The 24,210-nt window shown below is 32.1% G+C and overlaps 1 protein-coding gene and 1 long non-coding RNA gene across 4 annotated transcripts in view; one reads left to right on the top strand and one right to left on the bottom strand.

The window, feature by feature from the left end:
* Window positions 1–24,210, top strand: part of LOC135841644 (facilitated trehalose transporter Tret1-like) — a 141,641-nt gene that overhangs the window by 18,410 nt on the left and 99,021 nt on the right. The window contains exons 1-2 of one of the 3 annotated variants that reach the window (XM_065358713.1): window positions 3,644–3,744; window positions 19,679–19,785. In XM_065358713.1, coding sequence (XP_065214785.1) covers window positions 19,722–19,785 — 64 coding nt within the window. In that variant the 5' untranslated portion in view covers window positions 3,644–3,744; window positions 19,679–19,721. Of the gene's footprint in view, window positions 1–3,643; window positions 3,745–4,452; window positions 4,738–19,678; window positions 19,786–24,210 lie in introns of those variants that run through there. The other 2 variants (XM_065358712.1, XM_065358711.1) reach the window with 2 other exon arrangements.
* On the bottom strand, window positions 6,074–24,120 carry LOC135841645 (uncharacterized). The gene is made up of 3 exons (XR_010557958.1): window positions 23,838–24,120; window positions 13,711–13,833; window positions 6,074–6,161 (listed from the first exon to the last, which is right to left on the bottom strand). It is a non-coding gene; the product is annotated as an uncharacterized LOC135841645 (long non-coding RNA).

Genomic DNA, 24,210 nt, shown 5'->3' with positions numbered 1-24,210 from the left:
AACCCGTGGAGCCCGAAAAATGGTCATTTTGGGTTAACTAACCACAGATTCGTATTTCGGACAAATATTACAACATTTCAAGAGTGGTTGAGTCGAAAACTAGTTGGTGCCAAAAAATGGCCTTATCGCAACTCCTCCTTTGTTCTGGATTCAGTTTTTTAAGTATCCATCCGTTAGTCATCAATTTTTAAGATTTGACGTCATAAAATTGCTATACTTAAAGCTAAAAAAATATTGAAAAAAATGTGGTTTCTTTAAAAAATTGGAATTAAAAAAAATACTTTTAAAACAAACTCCTTTTTTCGTTTTTTTTTTTCGTTTAAAACAATTTTGTTTTAAACATGCACAGCCCTGATAAAGAGAGATGAACAATTTTTATAATTAGCATATTACATGTTCTCATTTTGCTCAAAATTTTTCCATGTTCTTCTCTGATTGTCGTTATCTTATTCCATGATTCTTTGATGAAGCTTATGTAAGAGATGGAAGAACAAAATCAATTTGATCATTAAGTTTTATTTATACTTTTGATTGATGACATTTCCAATGTTGTTTCTAGACCCATTTCTCTGAGAATCATTGCTGATAATATAAACATTTCCTTTCGTTCAAATAATATTCAACTAGCTCTTCATGTAATCCAAGAAACCCTTGAAAAAATTGAATCATGGGCAGATTCTATTGGTCTAACCTTCGCCTCAGAGTCAAAAACTCACTGTATACTTTTCACCAAAAAAAAATAAGATTCCTCCAGATCTCATTCTCAACTTCAAAGGACACTCTGTAGAATTCAAAACCACTACTAAATTTCTTGGCTTAACTTTTGATAGAAAACTAAATTGGACTCCTCATTTCCTAAAAGTAAAATCAGATCTCATGAAACGCCTAAATCTGTTGAAAATAATCAAAAATACTAAGTTATAATCCTTCTCGCAAACTCCTACTTCACTTATATAAATCTCTAATTCGTAGTAAAATTGAGTATATGGAAGCCCATGTTTTGCAAATATCTCAAATAAAACTTCAAATATCCTAAAAACAATTCAAAATTCAGCCCTAAGGATCTGTATAGGAGCCCTCTATTCCTCTCCAATAGATAGCATTTATTGTGAAGCAGCAGAATTACCCCCAGATTTTAGAAGAACTCTCATAACAAACAAATTCATCTCAAATGCATCCACCAACCCTTCCCATCCACTCCAAAACTCAATTAACCCACCAAACCCCCAACATTTTGACCATATAGAAGGACCCATTTCTAATTTCATCACAATGTTGAATGATCTTCAAATCAATCCTAAAACTCTCATCCAAAAACCAATATTATCCCCCTTGGCTTCTAAAGCCTCTTCAAGTCAATCTACAGCTTATTAACTACTCAAAAAATAGCCACTCTCCATTAGTAATAAAACAGAACTATCTTGAACTGTTATCAGAGTACAAAAAATTCAATCTTTGCTTTACAGATGGATCAAAAATACCAACACTTCACACAGAGGATATGCCTACTCTATAAATGATAGAATTTCAAATTTTAAAATCCATAACTGTTCTTCAATCTACACTGCCTAATTCACAGCTATTTTCCACTGTCTCTGTGATATACTCACTTATGAATCAGAAAATAAGTCCTTCTTAATTCAAAGTGATTCCCTCAGCTCACTAACTGCTATCCAAAATATTTTTTCCGATCACCTTCTAATTCAAAATATGTATTCATAAAACTCTATTTGACTTACAAAATTCAAACTTCTTCATACAGTTTATGTATGTATCCAGCCACGTTGGAATCTTAGGAAATGAAATTGTAGATATTAATGCAAAATCTGCCACCACCCTTTCTCCCCTTATATTTATCACAGCTGACGACCTCAAATCTATCTTCACCCAAAGCACACTTAAGAAATGGCAAAACTTTTGGTCCCTCCAAACCACAAACAAGCTCTTTCAACATAAAAAATCAGTCCATCCTTGGAAAAACCTCTCCCACTTCCACACAAAAATCACACACAATCACCTCTATGAAAAGGCCCCAAAACCCACATGTCAGTTCTGCCTGTCAGAACTTATATCTGTCCAACACTTACTATTTCACTGTCCCTTCTTACATCAGCACAGACTATCCCTACAAATAGATGAAAGATCCCTATTCATACCAGACGACCCTTCCGAAATTAAAAAATTCTTAGACCTAATTAAAAAACTTGACCTTACCAATTCGATTCAAATCTCACACGACGACGGGTGTAATAATCAAGTAATTACAAACACCCAAAAAAAAAAGAAGAGGATCAAGAAATGGAAGAAATTTTTTGATGAGACTGCTGATGGTGATCAATATTTTGATGATCTCAAGGAAAATTTTTGGATTTCATAATATGTTTTTACCAATTATTGATCATTTGCTGAGTAAGCTAGAATTATGTACCAAATAGGTACGTTACCAACTTACACAAACTTTGTGGAAAATTTTTCATTTTTGAGTCAACTTTCAACCTTGAATAACGATGTAAGTAAATGAAGAAAAAGCTGAAAATATAGTGATTACATGATCAACACTTACAAAAACTATATTGGAGAAGAATTTATTGAAGTGACGATTTTAAAACTCCATTTGAAAGCATTGAAATCTTTAAAAGATGCTGTTGTACCACTCTACGATTTGGTTTTAATGAACAAATTAAACCTCTGCATCCAAATACAGAAATCATTTTTCGTATATTCCTATCAACATTTGCAACAAACTGCAGTGCAAAAAGATAATTTTCAGCGATGAATCGAATAAATAGTTCTTTCAAATGCAGCATGAGTGAGGAAGTGATAAAACATCCACTACCCCCTCCCTCACTCAATTATGACAGGAAGGGTGGCTTTTTCAAATGGCTTTGGTGAGCGACCAAATCTTTAATGCGCCTCTGGTCATACTTACGAGTAGGTATTTTAAAAGCGAACGAATCGATTCGTTTGGTGTTTTTTAAAAAATTTTATTGAAGTAGATCAGGTAGAGATTGTAAGTACATATTACGCAGATAATTTAATTATATCACCTACTTACCTCCATATGCCTACGATTAATTTTAATGCTAAAATTAAAATCGACGAGCAGATAAATAGAATACATTTTATTCCTATTGGATTTTGAAAAAATTATCTATGTAGATAATTAGTTAGGCATACTACGTTCCATGTACCTACACTTGTACAGATTACTACCTATTCAATAAATTGGAGAACCGATAGATATTGATCTATATCAAGTGTTCGATGTATTTTTCTGATTGATCTATATCAAGTGTTCGATGTATTTTTCTGATAAAGTACGCTACCTTACTGTACGTTATTTTGCAATCATTTCGCAATGTTACTATTCTCAGAGACTCTTTGAACGCTGTTTTTTTTCTTCAAAATTTCACAAAAGAAATTCAAAGTGGTTTTGTATACCTAGTAATCGATAAAGACAAGGATGACATGATTTATTTTACACTTTGATTAAATTAATTTGGACTTACGCAGAAAGATGTAAGGTGGGTCTGAGCCTATGGTATATATTTCTTCGGCTCATATACTGTGAAGATAAGCGCAATTTTTCATTTGAGTCGATCTGATATCTGAAATAGTTTGAGTTCGAATTGACGTCGAGTTCGGTTGAATTTTGGAATGTGGTCCTGTCCTGCCCATCACTTTGAGTAGAAATTTCGTGGCTTTCGTACTCGAAGTAGGTAGATAAATAGAATTATAATGATGGTAAGTTCTAAGTTCGTTTCGAATAACCCTCTTACTACTTTCTTTGTGATTTAAATTCAAGAAAGCTTCGAAAACTAACGTCGACGACGCTGAACAGTGAACGAATTTTTTCACCTATATGCAAGATTGGGAACGAAAAAAAAAAAAGAGAGAAAAAAACACGGTATTGCCGCAATTACTAAAATACGAGTTTAAAATTAAGCTTAATTTTTCCTAAATTAAGTAATTGGGCGCGTAGGTATTAATACCATCGTCAGTGTACAACAATGCCAAATCTATGCGAAGAATTATGTTGTTGTAAGAGTTGATAAGTTTATGGTTATTTATGGGAAAACTCCGGCATGGTTTTGTGCGAACACGTGCACGATGATGATTTTTACTCGTACGCACGTTGTTGGACTGGCTGGCTCAGGCTGCGATGACGTAGAAAATTATCACGCTACGAACTCCCTAAGGTTGAAAATTCGACTGCAGCTTTGAAATTTACATATAGGATAGGAAATCAAATACCTACCAATTCAATTGGTACTGTTTGCTATAGTATTGAGAAAAAAAAGTGATAATTCACGAACAAGTGTAAGTGTACGTAAGTATACGTCACTTAGTAGTTGATATTTTTTTTAATGTAATAAGATATGAACTACCTTCAAGAATCGGCAGCTTAGGCCAAAGAAGTTGAACCGGCATTCGAATAGTCAGTGGCCAGCTGCAGTAGTATTGCTAAGTGTGGCCATACTACTCGTCCTCACAGGTCATATCGCGTCATCTCGTGTTCACCGCCAACCGCTTCGCTATGTTATAAGATTTTTTCTTTTTCCGATTTCATTTCATTACGTCGCTTTTTATAGTTCGTGGTGATTTTTTCGATAATTTCATTGTGCACGGATATGTTTCGGACTGTGTGTTGATAAAAATGTACCGTTTGTTACAAATTCCAGCTCAATACTGCGGCCAAGCCGCCTATTTTGGAAAATTCTACGCAGGAGTTTGAAGGTGAGTAAGTGTACAATTTTCGGCGAGAATTTTCTCTAAATATCTTTTTATAAGTTGGTGTTTGAAAAGAGTGGATGAGTTCGTACTTTGTTGCTAGGTTTTTTAATTGATGTAGCTAAAATGAGTGGAAATTTTTTTCGAGATAAATTTTATCAGTGCTGAGGGAATTGCGATCTAATTTTACGAATCGAAATGTGTTTCTCGATCTTGTTCGGTGGTGTGTTTTTCATCAACTTTATTCAATCAATGTTGAATATGTTTGTTTATTTTGTATACTATTACCTGATTATCTCGTGACTCGTAGAATCAAAATTATCAATCGGTTGGATGAAATTTTCAGTTTTCATTTACCAGATTATCGATTTTCGAAATTGTTTCTGTTTTTTTGCCTGATACTTGTCTTATTATACTAGGTAGACCTTTTCATACATTTTTGGTTAATTTTTTCTTGTAAGCGAGCTTTTCTGATCTCACGTGTACGATTCCAAAGCCTCAATTACTTACTTGATAAAAGACCAAAATACGTAGATTTTATAGATAATAAAAATGGTCCATCCTATGAACTGATTGGTATAATTTTTTCCTCCGCACGTATTTAATTAATTATTTCGATAGTCTTGTTAGGAAATAACATATTTTAATTAAATGAGACACAATGAAAGAGCAGCGTCATTCACAGGACGCTGACTGATTCGCAGGAAAAATGATTGCACAGAAAAATGAATTATGGAAGATTCCTGTCTCATTTTTTTTGGTATGTAGGTATTTTCTTGTTTTCGAATTACTTTTTCAATGAGTAGGGTTTCATAAAAGATGGTTTCGTGGATGAAAAATTATCAGTCAGTTCAAATACTTGATTTTTTCCAATTTTTTGTACAATAGGTATGGTTTGGTGAAACTATATCGAATTTTTTATATATTATTTTGTTTGGTATATGTGGAAAATTTTAGAAAAGAATAACTTTTTTCATTTTTGTGGCAAAAAAATTTCAAAGTAGGTATTTTAGCATTTACCTAAAAATTGAAATTATCTTCCTACTGTTGAATTTGGTTTTGAATTTTTATTCTAATTTTAGAAAACTTCAAATGATATTTTTCCGGAGGAAAATCGCAGAATTCTGAATAGTGGATTGATGTGAACAACAATAGCTGGAAATTGAAAAAAAATTGGATAAAAAATATACCTACATAACTATCTAATTTGTAGAAGATTTTTTCAAAAAGCTTCTGGAAATATTCGAGTGAAAAATTTTAGATCAATTTTTAATTTAAAAAAAAAATGTATAATTAAGAAAAAAAACTTGAACAAAATGAGAATTTTTTTGAATTTTGTTGTCAATTTTCTAATACTTACTACGTATTGACGATTTTGAATTATGTCATATCGCTGCTCTTCCTCTCTGTGTTTCATTTTAGCTTCCTTCCTAAAACACACACAGAATCATTATTTCCATCCTCAAATGAAGCGATAAAAAATCTACCTATACCCCTCTCTCTGTGAATTTGATCATTTTAAATTTGAAAGGGAACTTCCACAACCCTTCAGTTCCAATTGAACTGAAAAATTGTCACACTGAAAGAACATTTCGTCCACAACTCAAAACCAAATTTTGAACTAACTAATGTTGATTTTTCAATTTTTGGCTAATTTTTGGGTATGGTGAAAATAACCTACTAAATAACTTCATTTTTATAAAAAAAGATTGTTTGAATTTTGAGCTGAACATCTGAAAATTAGTCTCGGTGCTGAAGTTGGCCCTCCTTCTTCCGAATCGATTATACGAGTACAACCATTTTCAAACAAAAGCGCAGCTTTTAGCAAAAGATGATTTTTAAAATTTTTTTTTCAGAAGTTGTGGTTCATTTATTTCAAATTGGGAGACTCCAGATAGGTTTGAAAATGGTCACAGCTTATTAGAAAAGTCGATTTTAGGGTAGTTTGATAGGGATTGGAGGGGGGGGCGTAAATAGGGGATTTTTTTGTAAAATTTAGAGGAAACGGGGATTTTGGACTTTTTTTTCAAAAACATACTTGAAAGAATTTGTGAAAAAATTACCCTTTTCAATCCACCTGTGTTCTAATCAGTAATAATGTCGAATTTATGACAAAATTACATTTTCAGCTGCTTTTAAATTAATTTTGACGTTTTCTGGAGAAACCGTAATGCTCTGGAGAAAAGTCAACTTTTGCTGAAGGCTCGATTTTGAACCTACTCGTAATTGCTATTGTTTGAGTGGGAGGGAAGGGGGTCGATTGACTTTGAGGGACGTGCATCTCTCTAGTTGCAAAAGTGGGTAATTCTCGGAGAGGGGGGGAGACATTTTTTCATCTCCAGATCTACTTAATCTTTTTGTAAAAAATCAACAATACCGATGAGCTACTTTCACCATTTTCAAAAATTTGTCAAAAATCGAAAATGAAAGCTGCTGTCACTCAAGATTAGATGAATTTGCTGTCTTTTTTTTTTTTTTTGCTTAAATAATTTTTTGGAACATCATTTTCTGTTTCCCTCCTCATTCCACCCCCCCTCGTATTTTCCTAATGAAAGAAATCGAGTGTTGGACTTAGAATAAAAGAAAAATATACTAGATTTTGATGAAAATTGGGTGAGAAAGTTTACTTTTATTTTAGAAGACTTCCCTGAAAAGTTTTTGAGCTTCTTAGCCATACATGGAGCTAAACCAGGGATCCTCAAATTAGAGTGATATTTGAAGAAAAAAAAGGTGGTTTCATCATTTTTGGGTAGTGTTACCTTTGTAGTGATTCAGCACCCTCCCCCTCCCCCTTCCCCAAAATTACCTCACTTTCTTCGTGATCATTTCGATCAAACATATTATTTTTACTCAGTTTAGTGGATGTTTGAAAAAATACTGCGAAACAAAAAACCTGAAATTGGAAAATTTGACCGAAATTAATGAAAAATTGATGGAATTTTTGATGATCAAAAAATGTGATAAACTAGTAAGTATTCAAGTTCAAAATAATCCCAGAAATCTGTTTTTTTTTTTCAAGTTCAACTCTTATTCGAGCATTTCGTATCGATCAACCTACATTACATATTTACCTATTTAACAAATATTTACCTACTTTTTAACAAAAAAAAAAAAAAATCATTATGTAGGTAATTTTTACAATGTCAACCTCGAATTTTATCTGTGAAAAATTTCAACAAAAGTATGGAATTTTCGACGAAAGTGCTGTAAACTTTATCTTTATTGTTTGAAAACATTCGTAGATCATTAACTTACTCGTATTATTAATAATGGTGATGTTCGAAGTAGAAGAGAGGGGTTTTCCCAATGCTAATTTCAAGTTTTATTATCACGATATTATTTTTACCCGTTTTGAGCTAATTATAAATCTATAGGAGTTGACAATGATCACAGACGAGTATTTTTATATTGAAGATGTTATTTATGACATAATTATTAATCGAGTACCTTAACTATCTACGAGTGTAAGACTCAATCTGCCTAGATAAAGGTACGTAAAGTACACGTGTTTATTGTGCAACGTTCACCAGACTTGTCGATGTTGGCTGGTGTGGTTCCCTTCATGAATAATGTAATAATTATTGCATCGGAATTACTCCGGTTTAAATACTTGTACCTACGTTTCAGATTACAGGATTTGTTCATAGATGAGATTCCTTTTTCAAAATATTGAAAGAAAAAAATGAAAGAATTTCGAATCGACAATTAGGGTACCCTAAAAATACCCCATCGCTTTTATCATTTCTCCAAAAAACGAATTTTTTTATCGTGAAAAGATCCTTTTGAATTGTCGAGTCGTTCAGCTTGTTATAGTAAGAAAGCCTTAGTCGATATCAATGTAAAAAAAAAATACACCTTTTCACCCTGCTCCTAAAGGAATTTACAAATTGCACGCGTTCAAACATCCATTTGACGTCAGAGAAACGTGTAGACAAGCTAGCACAATAACCCGAATACTTGGAAGTTGGAAGCTTACAAAGTTGGTAAAATATCTCGATTCTCGAGTCGAATAAAATTTACATAAGCTCGAAGGCTCGACGATTAATTTTTGTTAGGGAAATTCGTCGTTTCCTCGTCTACTAATTTTTCAATTTAAATTTTTTAAAAATGGATATACGATGAGGAAGAAGTTGTTAATTTGTTGCTTTACAAAGTACGCGTGAGAGGTTTTTTTTTACTCTAATCCCATTAAAAATATCTTTGACCTATTTGATTTTCCACAATATAAAAATTTAACCTCGTTTTGGTGTGAAATTCGCTGCAATTACCTTTATTCAAGGCGGTCGCGAGCAAAAGCAACGATTAAATAATATCTTTTGAAGTTTTTAAACCTTGAATAACTTATTCGTGAATTGATGTGAATTCTAAAAACTCGTTTTGGTCGAATTTCTCCGAAGTAAAAATTTTGATCCAAGGAATGAAATTTGAGAAATTGTACGGTAAGGAGTTCTTTAAAATTTTTTTCAATCAAAGTATACTTAGTTTAGTTTTAGGAGATAAAAACTCGATAGATGAATTATTAAAATTATCAATGTAATGATGATATTACGTTAAGCATTGTATAGGTAGGTATTATTCGCGAGAAACTAAATTGCGAGTATTTTTTCCTTTCCAACTCGTATAGGTATGAGATCGTTTATGCTGTATCAACGAACCGTGACAATTGTAATGCATGTTTTATTCTCCATTACACGAGTTGTTACCAGTTACAAGCAACGGTCATTAATGGGCATTAAATTATGAATTCAACTCATGCGCCGAAGTGTAGGTAACGTTTCCTTAATTCATGGACTGCTGTAACAGAAACTGGTCAGAGGATGTTACTAAGTGAACCTGATTGATCTTTTTAGATTCAAAATGAACTCATCCTGTTACGAATTATTAGCGAACTATTGTAAATTTTTTCAACACCAAATTATCTATATGTAGACGTACCTTATTCATCTAAACGATGGATTGGTCGATGGAAAGATTAGTCGCGAATGACGCGATTCTCAGATCGATGCGATAAAATATTGTAATAAGTGTTTTGAAATAACTGGCGAGGGGAGCTGTCCAAGGAGAATATGGAGTTTTTAGGGAATCAAATGGATTTTGTTTTATACGTGTGTGTAGTGTGTACGTATTTTACAGTGTGACGATTCAAGGTGCCTCGAAACATCTTTCTGTCGGTCTCGTATGAGCCTCTGCTAGCTTCCAGTTATTAATAATTATACTGGGTCTTGAAAGTTCTGAGTATTTTTTTTCTTCAATTTTTAGAATTTTTTTTTCTAAGATTGATCGACTGAAAATTTTTCATGGAAGCTTTTAAAAACTCATTTATAATTTTTATCTTTCTCCTTATACTTCCTTCCCTCCCTCCCTCCCTCCCTGAAATCCACACACAGTTTACCAAAAATGATCAAAAAAAAAAGAGTAAAATGCTTCCCACTCACATAGAAAAGTAATTGCAGTTCAAAATTGAAGAGTTCAAATTGCCTACCTACTTTCTTTTGAGATTCCTTTTACTCATGTTTCTGGAAATAATTGGAATTCCCTGAAAAGTATCGCTGTAGGCCTTATTTGAAAATGTTGAGATATCATTTTCTTTTCTTTGACCAAAGTACTTGGAAAATTTGTTCAAAATTTTGAAAATGTTGGAGTAAAAAAAAAATTGAGTACTCATAGATGAACTAACTACTCAACTTGAGAAATTTCAGAAACACAATCAAGACTATGGAAAAATTCAAATTTTTGGTAAAAACAAATCGTTTAAAAAAAATGTAAGGTTATTCGGTATTTTTATTTATATGTACTTGTATTTGGCATTTTTTTGAACTTTTATGCAACATTTTTGGTTCCAACCTCCAAAAAACTTCAAACCGCTTCTGTGCCAGTTTTTAAAATTTTATTTGATAAAATTACTGATTTCCAAACCAAAACTTTCTAGAAAAAATTCTCAGCATTGGAATGGAATTTATCAATTTCTGGAAAATTTTTATCGCGTTTTCAAACAAATTAATTATCAAACAATTCTAATAAAATATTTCGACTTGAATGAATTTTAAAATCTTCAGGTTACGAATTTGTCCATGTATGAAGACTGAACAGGGTGTCTAACAGTCTTGCCGATTCACAAGGTCAGGAAAATTTTGTTTTTTTGTCTATGGGTCCTTCTTTTTTCTGAATTTTCAAATAATAAATTCTGTCATTTAATCAAAATCCAGCGAAAAATGAAAACGCAATTTTTCAATTTTTTAAACGTCAAAATAATTAAATATAATGGCAAAAAATTGAATATTTTTTTAATGAAACCTAATTGATTTCCCATTGTTTGATGTATTTTCTTGATTATTTTTTTGTTTCTTTTAAATATTATAAATTTTTGAGGCCTTTTTTTTGGAAAAATGAATTGTGGGAGGGGGTATCATTGAAAATGTCCTTCCAAAAGGTACTTCCATGGTCTTTTTTTATAGTTTCCAGATTTTGTTAGACACTCTGAATTGAATTGAAATTTCAAAATCAATATTTGATCAGAATTTTGAAAGATTCGAGTTAAGCTCAACACTCTGAATGTTCGAGACTTCCTCTGGAAAAACTAAAAGAATCGCCGAGAAGACCTTTTTTCACCTATAACGAATTTCTAACAGAGAATCTCCAGAGGGAGGGAGGTGCAACAGAGGTCTCCTATTTTAATCATACCCAATCGTTATAGAATGACTTGGAAAAAATGTAAAATCACTCCAAAAATGAGCAAAATTTGGCACAAATAGCATCAAAACGTGTTACTGGCACAATAAAAGTAATAAAATCACTGAAAATTTTCAATAAGGAGTGAAATTCTGACAGAATTGAGCAAAAGTAAAAAAAATTCATGAAACACCGTTAAAATGGCCTGAAAATATTACTACAGAATTGAAATAATTGATGAAATGTCTGTTAAACATCTTTCAAACTCGACAAAAAGAATCACACTATAAATCACCAAAAAAAACTAGTAAAATTTTAGTAAAATTTGGCAAAAATTACTTCTGAAAAAGTGAAAATGTTGCAAACGTGTTAAATTAAAATGACTGAAAGTTATCAACAAGTAAGTAATGATAATGAAATTAAGTATGTAGGTATCTACAGTGAAATCTAACAAAAGGACTAAATCAGGCATAATAATGTATTATAAAATGAAGTTGAAGTGACTTAAAATTTTTCAGAAAGCGTTTTAAATTATTGCAGTTCAACAAAAAATGATGGAACAGTTACCCAAATTTCAGCTTTCTCTACTTTTGACTCTCCCACCCCAGTCCCCACAAATTGACCTAGGCAGTGTTGCCAAGAGCCAATTCAGGCTGGAGCCAATAAAAAAATGAGAGACTCTTGAAAATTTTTCACACCTTCTCCCTTCTCTGAACTTTCAATTGAAAACTTCATATTTTTGAGGTTTTCACTTTTCAAGTCAAGGTCAAAAACAAAATTTTGTTTGGGAAGTTTTTTTTCAAGAAAATTTTTCACCAAAGATCTTTTTTTAAAGAAAAGTGTAGGTGATAACATTGTTCCATGAAATTTTCATTTTATTTTTGAAATGAAGTTTGCATACGCTCTTCAAAAATGAAGTTTTCATTTTATTTTCAAAAATGAAGATTGCATTTTCTCTTCTGAAAATGAAGTTTACTGAATTTTTTTAAAAACACACCTCTTTGTCAGTGGCGGCCAAGATTCTCAACCTCATCAATCCTATTTTTCTGATAAAATGTTTTTGGTTTGTTGAAAAAATATTTTAATAATGAAATCTTGTCAAAAATAAATAGGTACCACCTTATTTGATTTTTTCCAATCGTTAAAACGAATAACGTACCTAACTACCTATGCGTTTAAAATTGCATAAAATTACTCGCGATTCTTCGAAAACGATGCGACGACGTATACTGTAGATTCTTAAATAATCTTAAGTAGGTACCTACTGTTTTAAAAAATTTCGCACTTCTCTGTAAATAGCAATTTGTCTGGTAATTTGTATGAAATTCAAACTCGACTTGATGAATAATAATTTTAACGGTCTGACTCGTGGCATATCAATGCCTGAATTTTGTGCATTGTTCGCTTATACGGAAGTATTGTTTTACGAATGGAACGTATTTCACGGTTATTTTGGGTTTATTTTTCTTTAAAATATATAGGTGTAGGTAAAGGTACGACCAGAGGATCTTTCGAGTTGAGAAAGCGAAGAAGAGGATTTTTAACGAGGCTGATTTATTCGATGACATGAGAAACGTTCTAGGTTACGTTAGGTTGATTGTTGACCTCTGAAGCTTCATGCTCGAAAATTTATATCTTGACCCAATGGTCTCCTTGGATATAATTTTCGAGTATCATTTTTGAAATATTTTGAACCTTACCAACAAAAGTTCTAGTTTTAAGAATACCTACTTACCTACTTATATTTTATTTTATTTTTTGAAAAGATATGAAATTATTTCGAAAACTGCAACTTCAAATTTGTATTTATGTACACGTTTTTTAATACTCGCGGGTAATAACTCAATTTATTTAAGTACGTGATTCAACCTTATTCAGGTATTTCCCAACCTTCACACACGCTGCCCGTAGTTTACTGCGCGATATTAATTCTCGAAAAATAATTACATCGACAAAATACATTTGTAATTGAAAAAATTCAAATTCCTTTTTACCTAACGAGACAATAACTCCAGTAATTTAGCGATCCAGACAAGATGATACGAAAATTAACAGCATGAAGGTGACTGGTAATTGCAACGTGTATGCATTTTCAAAACAATACCTATACCTATACCTACTCGTGGGTAGGTCTAGGTACCTAACAAACTTTCGAATTATATTTTCGTGAAAAAAAAATCATAATGAAAAATAAATACCAACAAAACAATGGCGATAAAGTCATCGCTGAACTAGTATGATGAATTATTCTAAACAAGATTAATAACATTACCTAAGGTCAATAATTCGTTCGTATATTTGTACCTCTACCTGTGAGTTAAAATTATCCTTGAAATTCGCATTTTATTATTGCCAATTCTTCCGATGTGCTGAGTGACTCTTCCGCAACTGTTCGGAATACAAAATTTCTTCCTTTTTGATGATGGAAAATTACTGAAAAAAAATAATAGTCTAGTTGCGTATTGTCGTAGTGATTAAAATTAAATAAATAATTGCGATGTTGAAAACGAAAATTTTCAAACAGGAAGATTTATAATTGAGTTTACATATGTAGAATGGACCGTTATTTTATGCTAAATGAGAGAAAGAATGAGGGAGTATACTATACACATAGTTACGTAGATATAAAAAAATCTATCAGTGACTTGAGTTTTATTCATTTCAGTCTACTTTTCTGCATTGGATGTTAAGGTTGGGTTTGGACGTGGAGGCAGTAGAGTCTTCTTTCAGGGGGGTTTTTTCTGGAAGTGGATGCACTTTAGTTGAAAGTTGAGGAGCTGGAGGTATCGTAGAATATTTGATTTGATGGTACGAAAATTTAACTTGAATTTCATAAAAAATGTTGTGATTAGAATCGTGATTCAAATCATTTTTTAAAAAGGTGATTCGTAATTCGAATCATTTTCTGAGCTGTGAATTATGAGCCATGAATCACGTTCAGAAATGAATTTTTTGCTCATGGTTTTCAGATGATATTACCTACTCTTGATTTTCGCAACATTGAATTCGAAGTTTGAATTATGCTTCACGACTGAAATTTCATATACCTATATTTGGCCATTTAAAGTCATTTTCATGTATTTTACAATTTTTATTATATTTTTATGTCATTTTTACCCAATTTGATTCCAATTTAACGATATCTGCTTGATTTTATTAATGATGTTTTACAATTTACGCAATTTTGCTCAAATTCTGAGACGTTTTATCAATTATTTCTGGGCATTTTTAATCATCTTTGGGTGATGTAACAAGTTTTAACGTTGTTTTATGTAAGTTTCTCTAAATTTTTCAAAATTTAATCATTTTTTGATTATTTTTAACAACTTTTATGGCAAATTTATGCATTTTTTTGTTATTTCATGTAGTTTTTGCAAGATTTTAATCAATTTTGATAATTTCCTACAATTTGTTTTATATTAAATTTGAGCATTTTTGCAATATTTTACTCAAATTTGAAAATATTTCAACAAATTATAGAAATGTCCAACTCTTTTCATGGAATTTCAACAAATTTTAAAGCAATTTTTATATTCGCTCAATTGTACTGATTATTTATCAATTTGTGGCAATTTTCAAGTTTTCAATTTTGATCGACTTTTTATGGACATTTGATAACGTTCAATTTATTTTTAAAAATTTAAGTGACTTTTGTGAGATTTTACTCAAATTTTGAAGTAGTATGTATTTTATCAAGTTTTCATGTTACTATAAGTATAGTTTTAACGGCTCTTTAAACAGTTTTTGCGAAGTTTTGCGCAATTTTTCTGGAATTTTGTCAATTTTTGGCCATTTTTGAGTGATTTCTGTGCCATTTTTGCAGTTTTTTTTTGTCATTCTGTATGTAATTTTATCACAATTTTATTCCATTGCCTCTTTTTTTTCAACTTTCTGTCATTTTCATCCTTTTTTTTTGTATTTTTGAGAATTTTTGCAAAATTTAGTTCAATTTTTTCGATGTTTTATCATTGTTTAGTTTTATGACAGTTTTGATACCTACCTAATCCTTTAAGCAATTTTTTCAAAACGTAGCTAATTTTGTTATCAAAGTATGGCAATTTTTTGAGACACTGGATTGTTTTTTAACATTCCAAAATTCCAAATCCATCAATTTTGGATGGCCAACTTTCAATAATTTTTATACCAATTCAAAAAAATGACATTTTCTTGAAAAATGGCATATTTTTCTTTCAAAAATGGCATTTTCTTTTAAAACTGGCATTTTCTTGAAAAATAGCATTTTGTTGAAAAAAATGGAATTAAAAAAGTGGCATCATCTTGTAAAATGAATTTTCTTGAAAAAATGATATTTTCTTGTCAATTCCTAGATAGGTAATTTAATTTTTCACAAATAAAATCTGTCGATAATAGTCCGGCATATGACAATAGGAGTAATCCGATCCTCCGAGACAACTTTTTTCTTAAAGGGGACATCCTAAGGAACATTTTAAAGCAAACTTGCCAAAAAAAAAGTTGGCCTTACATACAAAATGGCGGCCATTTTGATTGACAGGTCAGCCGAAATCGTAGATTTTGCGTTTTAACATAGGACTTGCACGAACTTTTTCAAACTTTACAAAAGTAGATCGAAAGATCATGCAAAAATTTATCATCTGTCAAAATTTCAAGTGCTAAAGTGCCTTTTTCGATTTTTGGTGAATTTTTGAAAATCGAATTTAGGCCAAAAATGAGGGAAAAAATCAAATTTTTACCAAATTGACCGAGAAAGCTGAAATTTGAGACATACCCTATTTTCTACATGCCAAATCGATTGGAAACGGTTTTGACCCGTTTTAAGCAGTTCTGGAGCCTCCAGCCGATTTTTGAAACTCGAAATTTCCACAAAATTCCATCAAATTGGAGTTGTAAAGCTAAAATTTATTCTAAAAACTAATTTCAATACGCTACGAAGTACTGCACGTGAATTTCAAGTCGTTTTGGAGCCTCCAGCGACTTTTTGAAAATTCCTGAAACCTCCAGCAGATTTTTGAAACTTTAAATTTTCACAAAATTTCATCAAATGGAGATGTAAAGCTGAAATTTACTCTACACTCCAATTTTAACAGTTTGCTTTAAAATGTTCCTTAGGATGTCCCCTTTAAGAAAAAAGTTGTCCCGGAGGATCGGCGGGGGGTAGGGTGCAATAACTCCTATTGTCATATATGCCGGACTATAAGTAGACTTGTTTGAGATACCAAGATTTTGAAAGTCAACTTCATGAGAAGGACTAAAGAGTAAGGTATATTTTGGTGTTTTTACAATCGATTAATTGATTTGATTTCAGGGTGTCTAACAGGTACTGCAAGTACTGTAAAAATACTGCATTGAAATCCTCGGTACTGCAAGTACTGCAAAGTACTGCATTTTGCCTGAAAAGTACTGTATTTTTTCTCAGAATCATTGATTTAAAATTTTTAAAAACCTCAAAATGAATTAATTGGTGAAAATTTAAAAAAAAATGTTCATTTTGTACCTCAGAAGATGGCAACACTTGTTAAATTAATACTTGTAAAAATTTTATCGACAAATTCCAACTGGTTTAAGAATATAAATTTTTTTCTTGGGGTGGGGGGGGGGGTCGGTGTAAGCTGGATAAAAAAAAAAAAAGGTAATGTAAAAGGTACTGTAAAAGTACTGCATTTCTTCGGAGAAATTTTGTTAGACGCCCTGGATTTATGTTAGGTACAGTTTATTATCTGATTCAATTTGTCATTAATTATAAAATTAATAGTTCCAATCAATCAATTAATCCAAACATCATTTATTTTTCATCACAAAAAATCAAAAAATGAAAAAATGGAATGGAAGGAAACGTGTTTATTGTGGAGTGTGCTATTTCCCTCCCATAATATGCGATCAATTTTCTCTCAGAAGGCTTTGTTGAAATAATTGAAGAGTCGTTCATTTTTTCATGATTTCTCTCTTTCTCTCTCATGAATTATTGTTCCCTCTGAAAAATACCCCCAAAAAATCTCTTTTTTCGACAATCAATATCAAATAAAAATCAAATTTTGAGCTCACATATTTCCAAATTTTCAGATATTATTATGGATATTCTCAGTGTACAGAAATGGCAACACTAGAATGAACAATAGTGAAAAATTTTAAAAAACGATCACTTCTGGAATTTTAGAAAATCATGTCATAGAGTGGTAGAAAGCTAAAATTTTTATTAGAAACAAACTTGCATTAGGTACATAGTTGCTTTTAGAATCTGAGCGTGTCATTCGATTCTCCCTTCCTTTCCTGCTGATGCCTTTTCTGTAGAATGATCGAGAACGTTGAAGTAATAACGAAATTTTCCCTAAAATTGGCAACATTAAACGAATATTTATTCGACGTACCTAGGTAGCGTAATTTCTGGTTTTTTGAATCTAAGAATTATATTATTTGAATCGAAATTTCATGTTTTTATCACGCTCCAACAACTCTTTAATTTTTATTTTTGTTCTTAAAAAGAAAAAGAAAAAACCTACAAAAAACACCCGGTAATTTAAATGCAATTGACACTCGACTACTCTGCGTTAAATTCATTCGCGAGTCAGCAGCTAGAATTTTCCAACCGATTGATGCTGCATTGCATGCATCGGGTAATTGCCCGCGTAGTCATACACGTGCTTTAAATTCCCGCCAAAAATAACGAAATTATTTCACAGAGCGACACTCCGATTGGCTGTAACGTTACAGTAGGCGGCGCTATCGTAATTGCTGAATGATTTAACGTTGTTGAAACAGCTGATAAGTTGGATTGACCTTCTGTCTGGGCACACGTTGCGGTTACCAGTTCAGCGACGTAATCCTCAGCTCAGCTCGCTAACTCAGGCTATACGATGCGAAGCTTTAGGTGCAACTTGGCGTTTCGGAATTCTTCGAATTAACGGAGGCTCGACCGTAATAAATTTTTATTTTCGAATTGCTAAATTAACCAGTCAAGCAGATCTGTAAATCATGATTTTTTCCCATAGCATCACACGTTGATAAGGATAATTTCCTCTCTCGCTCTTTCTCATTCACTTCACCTATACTTAGCTATACGTATTCCAATTGGAAATGGCTTAATGGCGATGGCGACAAGTACCATCGACTTAAATCGCCACATTCCACGAACTGGTTAATTTTAATAAATTTAATGTCAATGTCGTAGTTAAAAAGTAGTTTTCAAGGATTTCGTAGCATCTTATTCTTACTCGAACTTCCAGTTTTTACATATTTTTTTCTTCTTTTACCACAAAAAAAAAATCGTGCATTGAACAGAAATGTATGCACTTTTTTCGGATGTTTCATCGTCGAGTTGTCCAGTCGAAATTTTTTTTTCCATCTTTATAAATTTTTCCAACGGAGTTCTTTCATCTTTACTCTTCGAGATGTGGATTGATGAATATTGAATTGTTGTTGTTGGATGGTTAATTGGTTATTGCACATTTTCAAGGCAATATTTTCTCAAATCTTTTCTGCGCAGGTATAGCTACAGCCTGTTATATAGTCGGTGTAGTTGAATTTCTTATCGCGTAATTTCAACCAGACAAAGACGTTTTCATTTTGGATAAGCCCTTAAAATTAATCATCGTTTCGGATATATTGTGTGCGTACGATTACGATGTATTATTTTTAATATAAATACGTATACAATACTCTCGAGTACTCGAGTGTTCGACTGTTCGTCTGTTACTTGGAATAATGATTTATATATAATTCTTTTATCAAACTTTTGACGTCATAATGTATAGGTACTCCGATCCATCTGAATCATTTTTCAACGTGATTACCTATTCAGTTTTATTAACGATTGGCCGAGTGCCATATTATGACTAATTGCTAAAATTAACATCGATTAATTAATCGAGGAAATTTTTCGATATAATATTTTCATGCGTTACCTAAGGCGAATGGCTGAGGTGCATGTGCATGTGATAATACTACGATGATTGAGCAGCACATGATTACCTTTTTCCAATTTTTTCACGTCAGTTTGTCTCAAAACATGGGATGAGTTGGATCGGTTATGAATGAAATTGAAAGATCAAAGACCTTTTTCAGAGTAAAATTGATATTGACAATGGTTCCAAGCATGCGGAAAAGCATAGATAACAATTTTTTTTGAATGATAGCGATTTCAATTACTTGGTAAAATGTTACTTCTCAGTGTTCTTGAAGTTCTCTTCCCCTCCTGTCCCTTCAATCTTGCCAATGTATCAGTTAATTTAATCATCCTCGTGTTATTTTTGTGTTATTTTGAAATTTGAATGCATGTATACTGATGATAGATAAAATTTTACAGATTTCTATAACAGACGCAGAAGCTGGCGACGAATTCGAGACGCATGCGGCAGGAAATACTCAACATCTACGTTTCACTTACCAACTTTTTGAATTTGTACTTCGTTGGTGAGTGTTGATTTTGATTTTATTTTGAAGTAGTTTTTGAAAAAAGAAAATCAATCATTGTTTATTAATTATTATTATTGTTATTGTTATTGATGGTATTCGAAGAAAGTGCAATGACCTCTTTATTCCTCATCTTCAAGATTTGTAGGTAGAACTGAGTAGATTATTCAGATCATTTGAATGATAGTCACTAAGGAAATATGGGCATATTAATCTGATCGTGAGAAGTTCAAAAAAGTGGCATTTTCTTCTTAAAGTCTAGTTTTGTTGTTGGACTGATTTTTTAAAAATGGAATGAGTTATCATTAAGTACTGAAAAAATGGAGATCATTTTTTACACTAGGTACCTGTTCAAATGGTCGAAAAAAATAATATGGTTAAGGTTATAGCTTTTTTTGATCACAAAATTCAATTAGGTAATTTTTTATTTGTTTTTGGTTATGGTTTTTCATCTCCATAATTGGTTTTGAGTTGCAGTTTTTGGTTGTTTCATTTTTTTTCTCTTCATTTTGAATGTAAAACATTATGATTTTCAGGATTTTTTCCTTTTTTCAAAAATAATTGAAATTAAGTGAAAAAATGGAAATAAATAATTATACATAAAAATGAGACAAAATTATTACTCATTTCAAATTTCAAATCAGAGTTCAATTACCTAACTATTAAAATTTTTCAAATGAAAAAATGAATGGAAAAAAAGAAAATAGTTGAAAAATTGCTCCAAAAAATCAACCAGCAATTGAATTAAAATTGGTTTTTTGTTAATCCGAAAAACAACATTTTTCAAGAGTTATGGATCATTTACGGTTCTTATTTAAAAAAATCATTTTTGGTTACAAATTTTCGTAAAACACTTGGTTATTGGTTGATCGTTGCTTATTGTTTATTGGTTTCAATTATCACCTCTGCTTAATATTATTTCATTTTCTACAACTAGGTATGTATTTTTTAAAATTATCTACAAGTAGTTACATAAACGCGTTTCTCTTCGGAAAAAACTTGGTTTCGACTTCGACTACAGGCTATAACAAATTGGAAAAATGAATTTAAACTATGGTACCTATTTGACATTTTGATGTTTGAATCATTGATATTTCTGAAAATACCAAGTACATAAGTGACTAAAATTGAAAAATTGGGGGGGGGGGAATGAAAACTGGTTGTTTTGTTTGAAAAATACAATGACCTGATAAAATTTCAAAATGAACACCTCTCTAATCAATTTTTCATCAATGTTTGGAGCATTTCGTACCAAGATGATGATAGGTCGCAGGTTTTTTTTTCATATGAATGATAACTGTCCATTAATTCTTGTATTCAAAACAATGATTTCCTTTTAAAAATGACAGAAAAAAATTGAAGTGGAAATAAAATTTTAATTTTAGCTGCTAAAAAGAGAACCTCTCGAGGTGTTCTCCTTCGTTTTGAACAGGACCACGATTTTTGAAATGAGCTAATCTGAAGCCCTCATAACCAAAATTTAGCAACCCAAATTTATTTTTCAAATTTTGGAGAATTTTTGGAAATTCAATGACATTGATCGTTTTTAGGAATTTATGTTTCTGTTTTTGTTTTTGGCAAAAATCGCGTCGGAAGCTCCAAAATAATTGAAAATGGTGAAATTTGGTTGAAGGGGTAGGGGGGATTGATATTATTCGTTCGAGTACCAATTTTCAACGTTTTAACCCTGTGAATGCATGTAATTTTTTTCAAACTTTTTTTTTCAAAAATTCTCCAAAAATTGAAAAATTACCTAATTTAGGAAGCTGAAATTTTGGTTATAGGAGCTACAGATTATGCTCTTTCTTGAGATTACGGTTTCGTTCAAATCTGAGGTGAACATCCTCGAGAAGTTCTGTTGTTAGGTAGGACAATCTCACCCTTTTTCTCAAGGCATTATAATTTCCTTGTGAGCTCCTTCCCAAATTTAAATCTGGCTTTCTGTGCCTCTGTTCAGGTAGAGTAAGACTGTAATGGACCGATAAAAATTCTAAGTAAATCGTCTTGAAATAATTTACTTGTATCTTCAGTGTAAGCTTGATGTAGTTTGTGATATGTTTGAAAAAAAAAAACAACACACTTTTAGTAATAGAGATGCGGAAGATGAAGAAGAAGTACCTTCTTATATGTATGTATGTACAATTGAAATAAAAACAAAATTGTTCATCTTTGAAATTGAAGGGGCAGCATATAGGCTCGAATTTTCAAGTGTGCTAAAAATAATTTTAATTTTGTTCTTAAAACCTCTTCAGGGTGTCTACTGTCTAACGGTCATGAAAGTCATGAAAAAGTCATGAATTTTGCTCGAAACACCTTTGAAATTTGTTTTAAAAGTTCATAAAATAAAAAAATAAAAAATTTGTTCAAAAAATCAGAAAAATGAAAAAACTGAAGTAGGTAATTAATTTTTGATCCTGTAAAAAATGGCAACCCTGCTCGATTTTCTCGCAGTTTTAAGTTATGCCTTGATTTTTTTTAGGGAGGGGGGACATTTCATGCGGTAAAAATGTAAGAAATAGTTGGTAAGAATGTTTTTTGCTCGTTTTTAGAAGTTTCTGAGAGCTCATATCCCAAGAATTTGTTGAATTTACAATCAATTTTGTGAGAAGTTAAAATTTGGCCCTTCAAAATGAAAGCTCAACTTTTTATGATGGTACAAAAGCTGAAAACTTCCATCAAAATAGGTTTTTTCAAACTTCCTTAGGGTTGCAAGAGTCCCCAGTTTCGATCAAAATTGAAAAAAAATTCAAAACAAAGTCGCATGCATATCAATAGGTTCGAATATTGGCTCATTTTTTCAATTTAACTCCTTCGAATCTCCAGCAGTGCCCTTAAGGACCGTACCGTGCGTCTGGGCAGCGAGGGTGAAATACTGGGCGATGGGAATTTTGCCCTGGATTGAAAAATTGGTGTTATTGTCTTTTTCTTCTTTACTCAATCAAAAAATGACCAGATCAATTCAAGTAGGTAAAATGTTAGGAAACTTGTAGTTAGCCTGATGGCTCATAAAAATCAATATCTCTTCCCCTAATCCATTATGCCTAATCCCCTCTCACTCACTCTGTATATGTATGTGACATTGCCCAAAAGCGATAAAAAATGAAGTTGTTCGAAGAATCAGTGTCTTTACTCGTAGTTCAGGGAGAGGACATAAAAAATGGCGTTCTTTACTTCGATAACCAATTTTTTCGAAAAATTTCAGCTCAAACAATAATTTTAGGCACCTTTATTTTCATGTAATAATTGTATAGTATTGTCACAAAAAATTTCCTGAAAATCACTTCATATTTCGACTTTTCAATCAACTTGAAAATTTTGTCTGGTGCCTCCTCAGAAAAATTTTGGCTCCGTCATTGTGAGAGAGATCATCCAACTTTTAGAATCACTGATCCTCTTGAGAAGTGAGAGAGCTTAAAATTCTTCTGGACAGTCTCCTACTCAAAGTAAGCTTTTAAACTTATTTTTGTCTGAATCCGGGATATGATTTGTACGTAGTACGTACATAGCGCATATCGGTCATTCGAGGAACCCAAAATACCACCTCTTCCACTCCCCAAGCACTTCTTCCGGATCATTTCTATGTCCTGGGTTGCATTTTATTTAGCTTGGTTGAAATGGTCGTTTGAAAACTGATGCAACATGTCGAGTTTTTTCTGCCCGATTTCGCTGAGTAGGTAGGTACATGAATTTATGTTCATTTTTTGAATTCGACCCCCGACATGCCCCTTGCTCACTATTTTGAAAAAAGTGTGATTAATTAGACAAAGAGCCAATTTTATACGATTGTGATTAGTTTTGGTGCCTACTATTTGTACATTTTTATCAATTTTTTCTCCTTATTTTAACGTTCTATAAAGGTTCCATTTTCCAACCAAACAACAGATTGTCTTTTTCCAACCAAATTTCAACGTAAATTGCGATAGATTCGTAGGTACTTCGTAACATTAAATTTGTTGGCAGTTGTCTTTAACGAGAAGGCGATCCAGGTAGACGTAGGTACTTTTTTAAACTACCTATCATTAAAGACTAAAGTAGAAGCAAATGGTACCTACCTACATTAATGTTCGACGGTAACAGTCTGGTGACAGTGGTGACAAAATGTGTGACTGCAAAGACGACCAACGACTCGTCCATCTAATTTTATAAAACCATTAACCATTACGATTTGTGTGTACAATAGGTTGGTACTCGACAGTCGACACTATAGTTGTGTGTATCTGCAAAGCGCAAGGACACTGATGTACTAAAACAATGTAGGTATCCCGATGTATGTACTATAAAGTAAAAACTCACCGAGAATAATAAACCAATATCAATGCCACGAACGGCCAGCATAGAAGTATTGGCTAAGGGCAAGGAGCTCGATATAACGTGGCTCTCTTACATGCGTATACGTCCTCACTCCTCAATAATGTTTTCGTCGTT

Source organism: Planococcus citri, chromosome 3, assembly GCF_950023065.1.
Source record: "Planococcus citri chromosome 3, ihPlaCitr1.1, whole genome shotgun sequence".
NCBI lineage: Eukaryota > Metazoa > Arthropoda > Insecta > Hemiptera > Pseudococcidae > Planococcus > Planococcus citri.
This window is presented reverse-complemented; position numbering and strand designations above follow the sequence as displayed.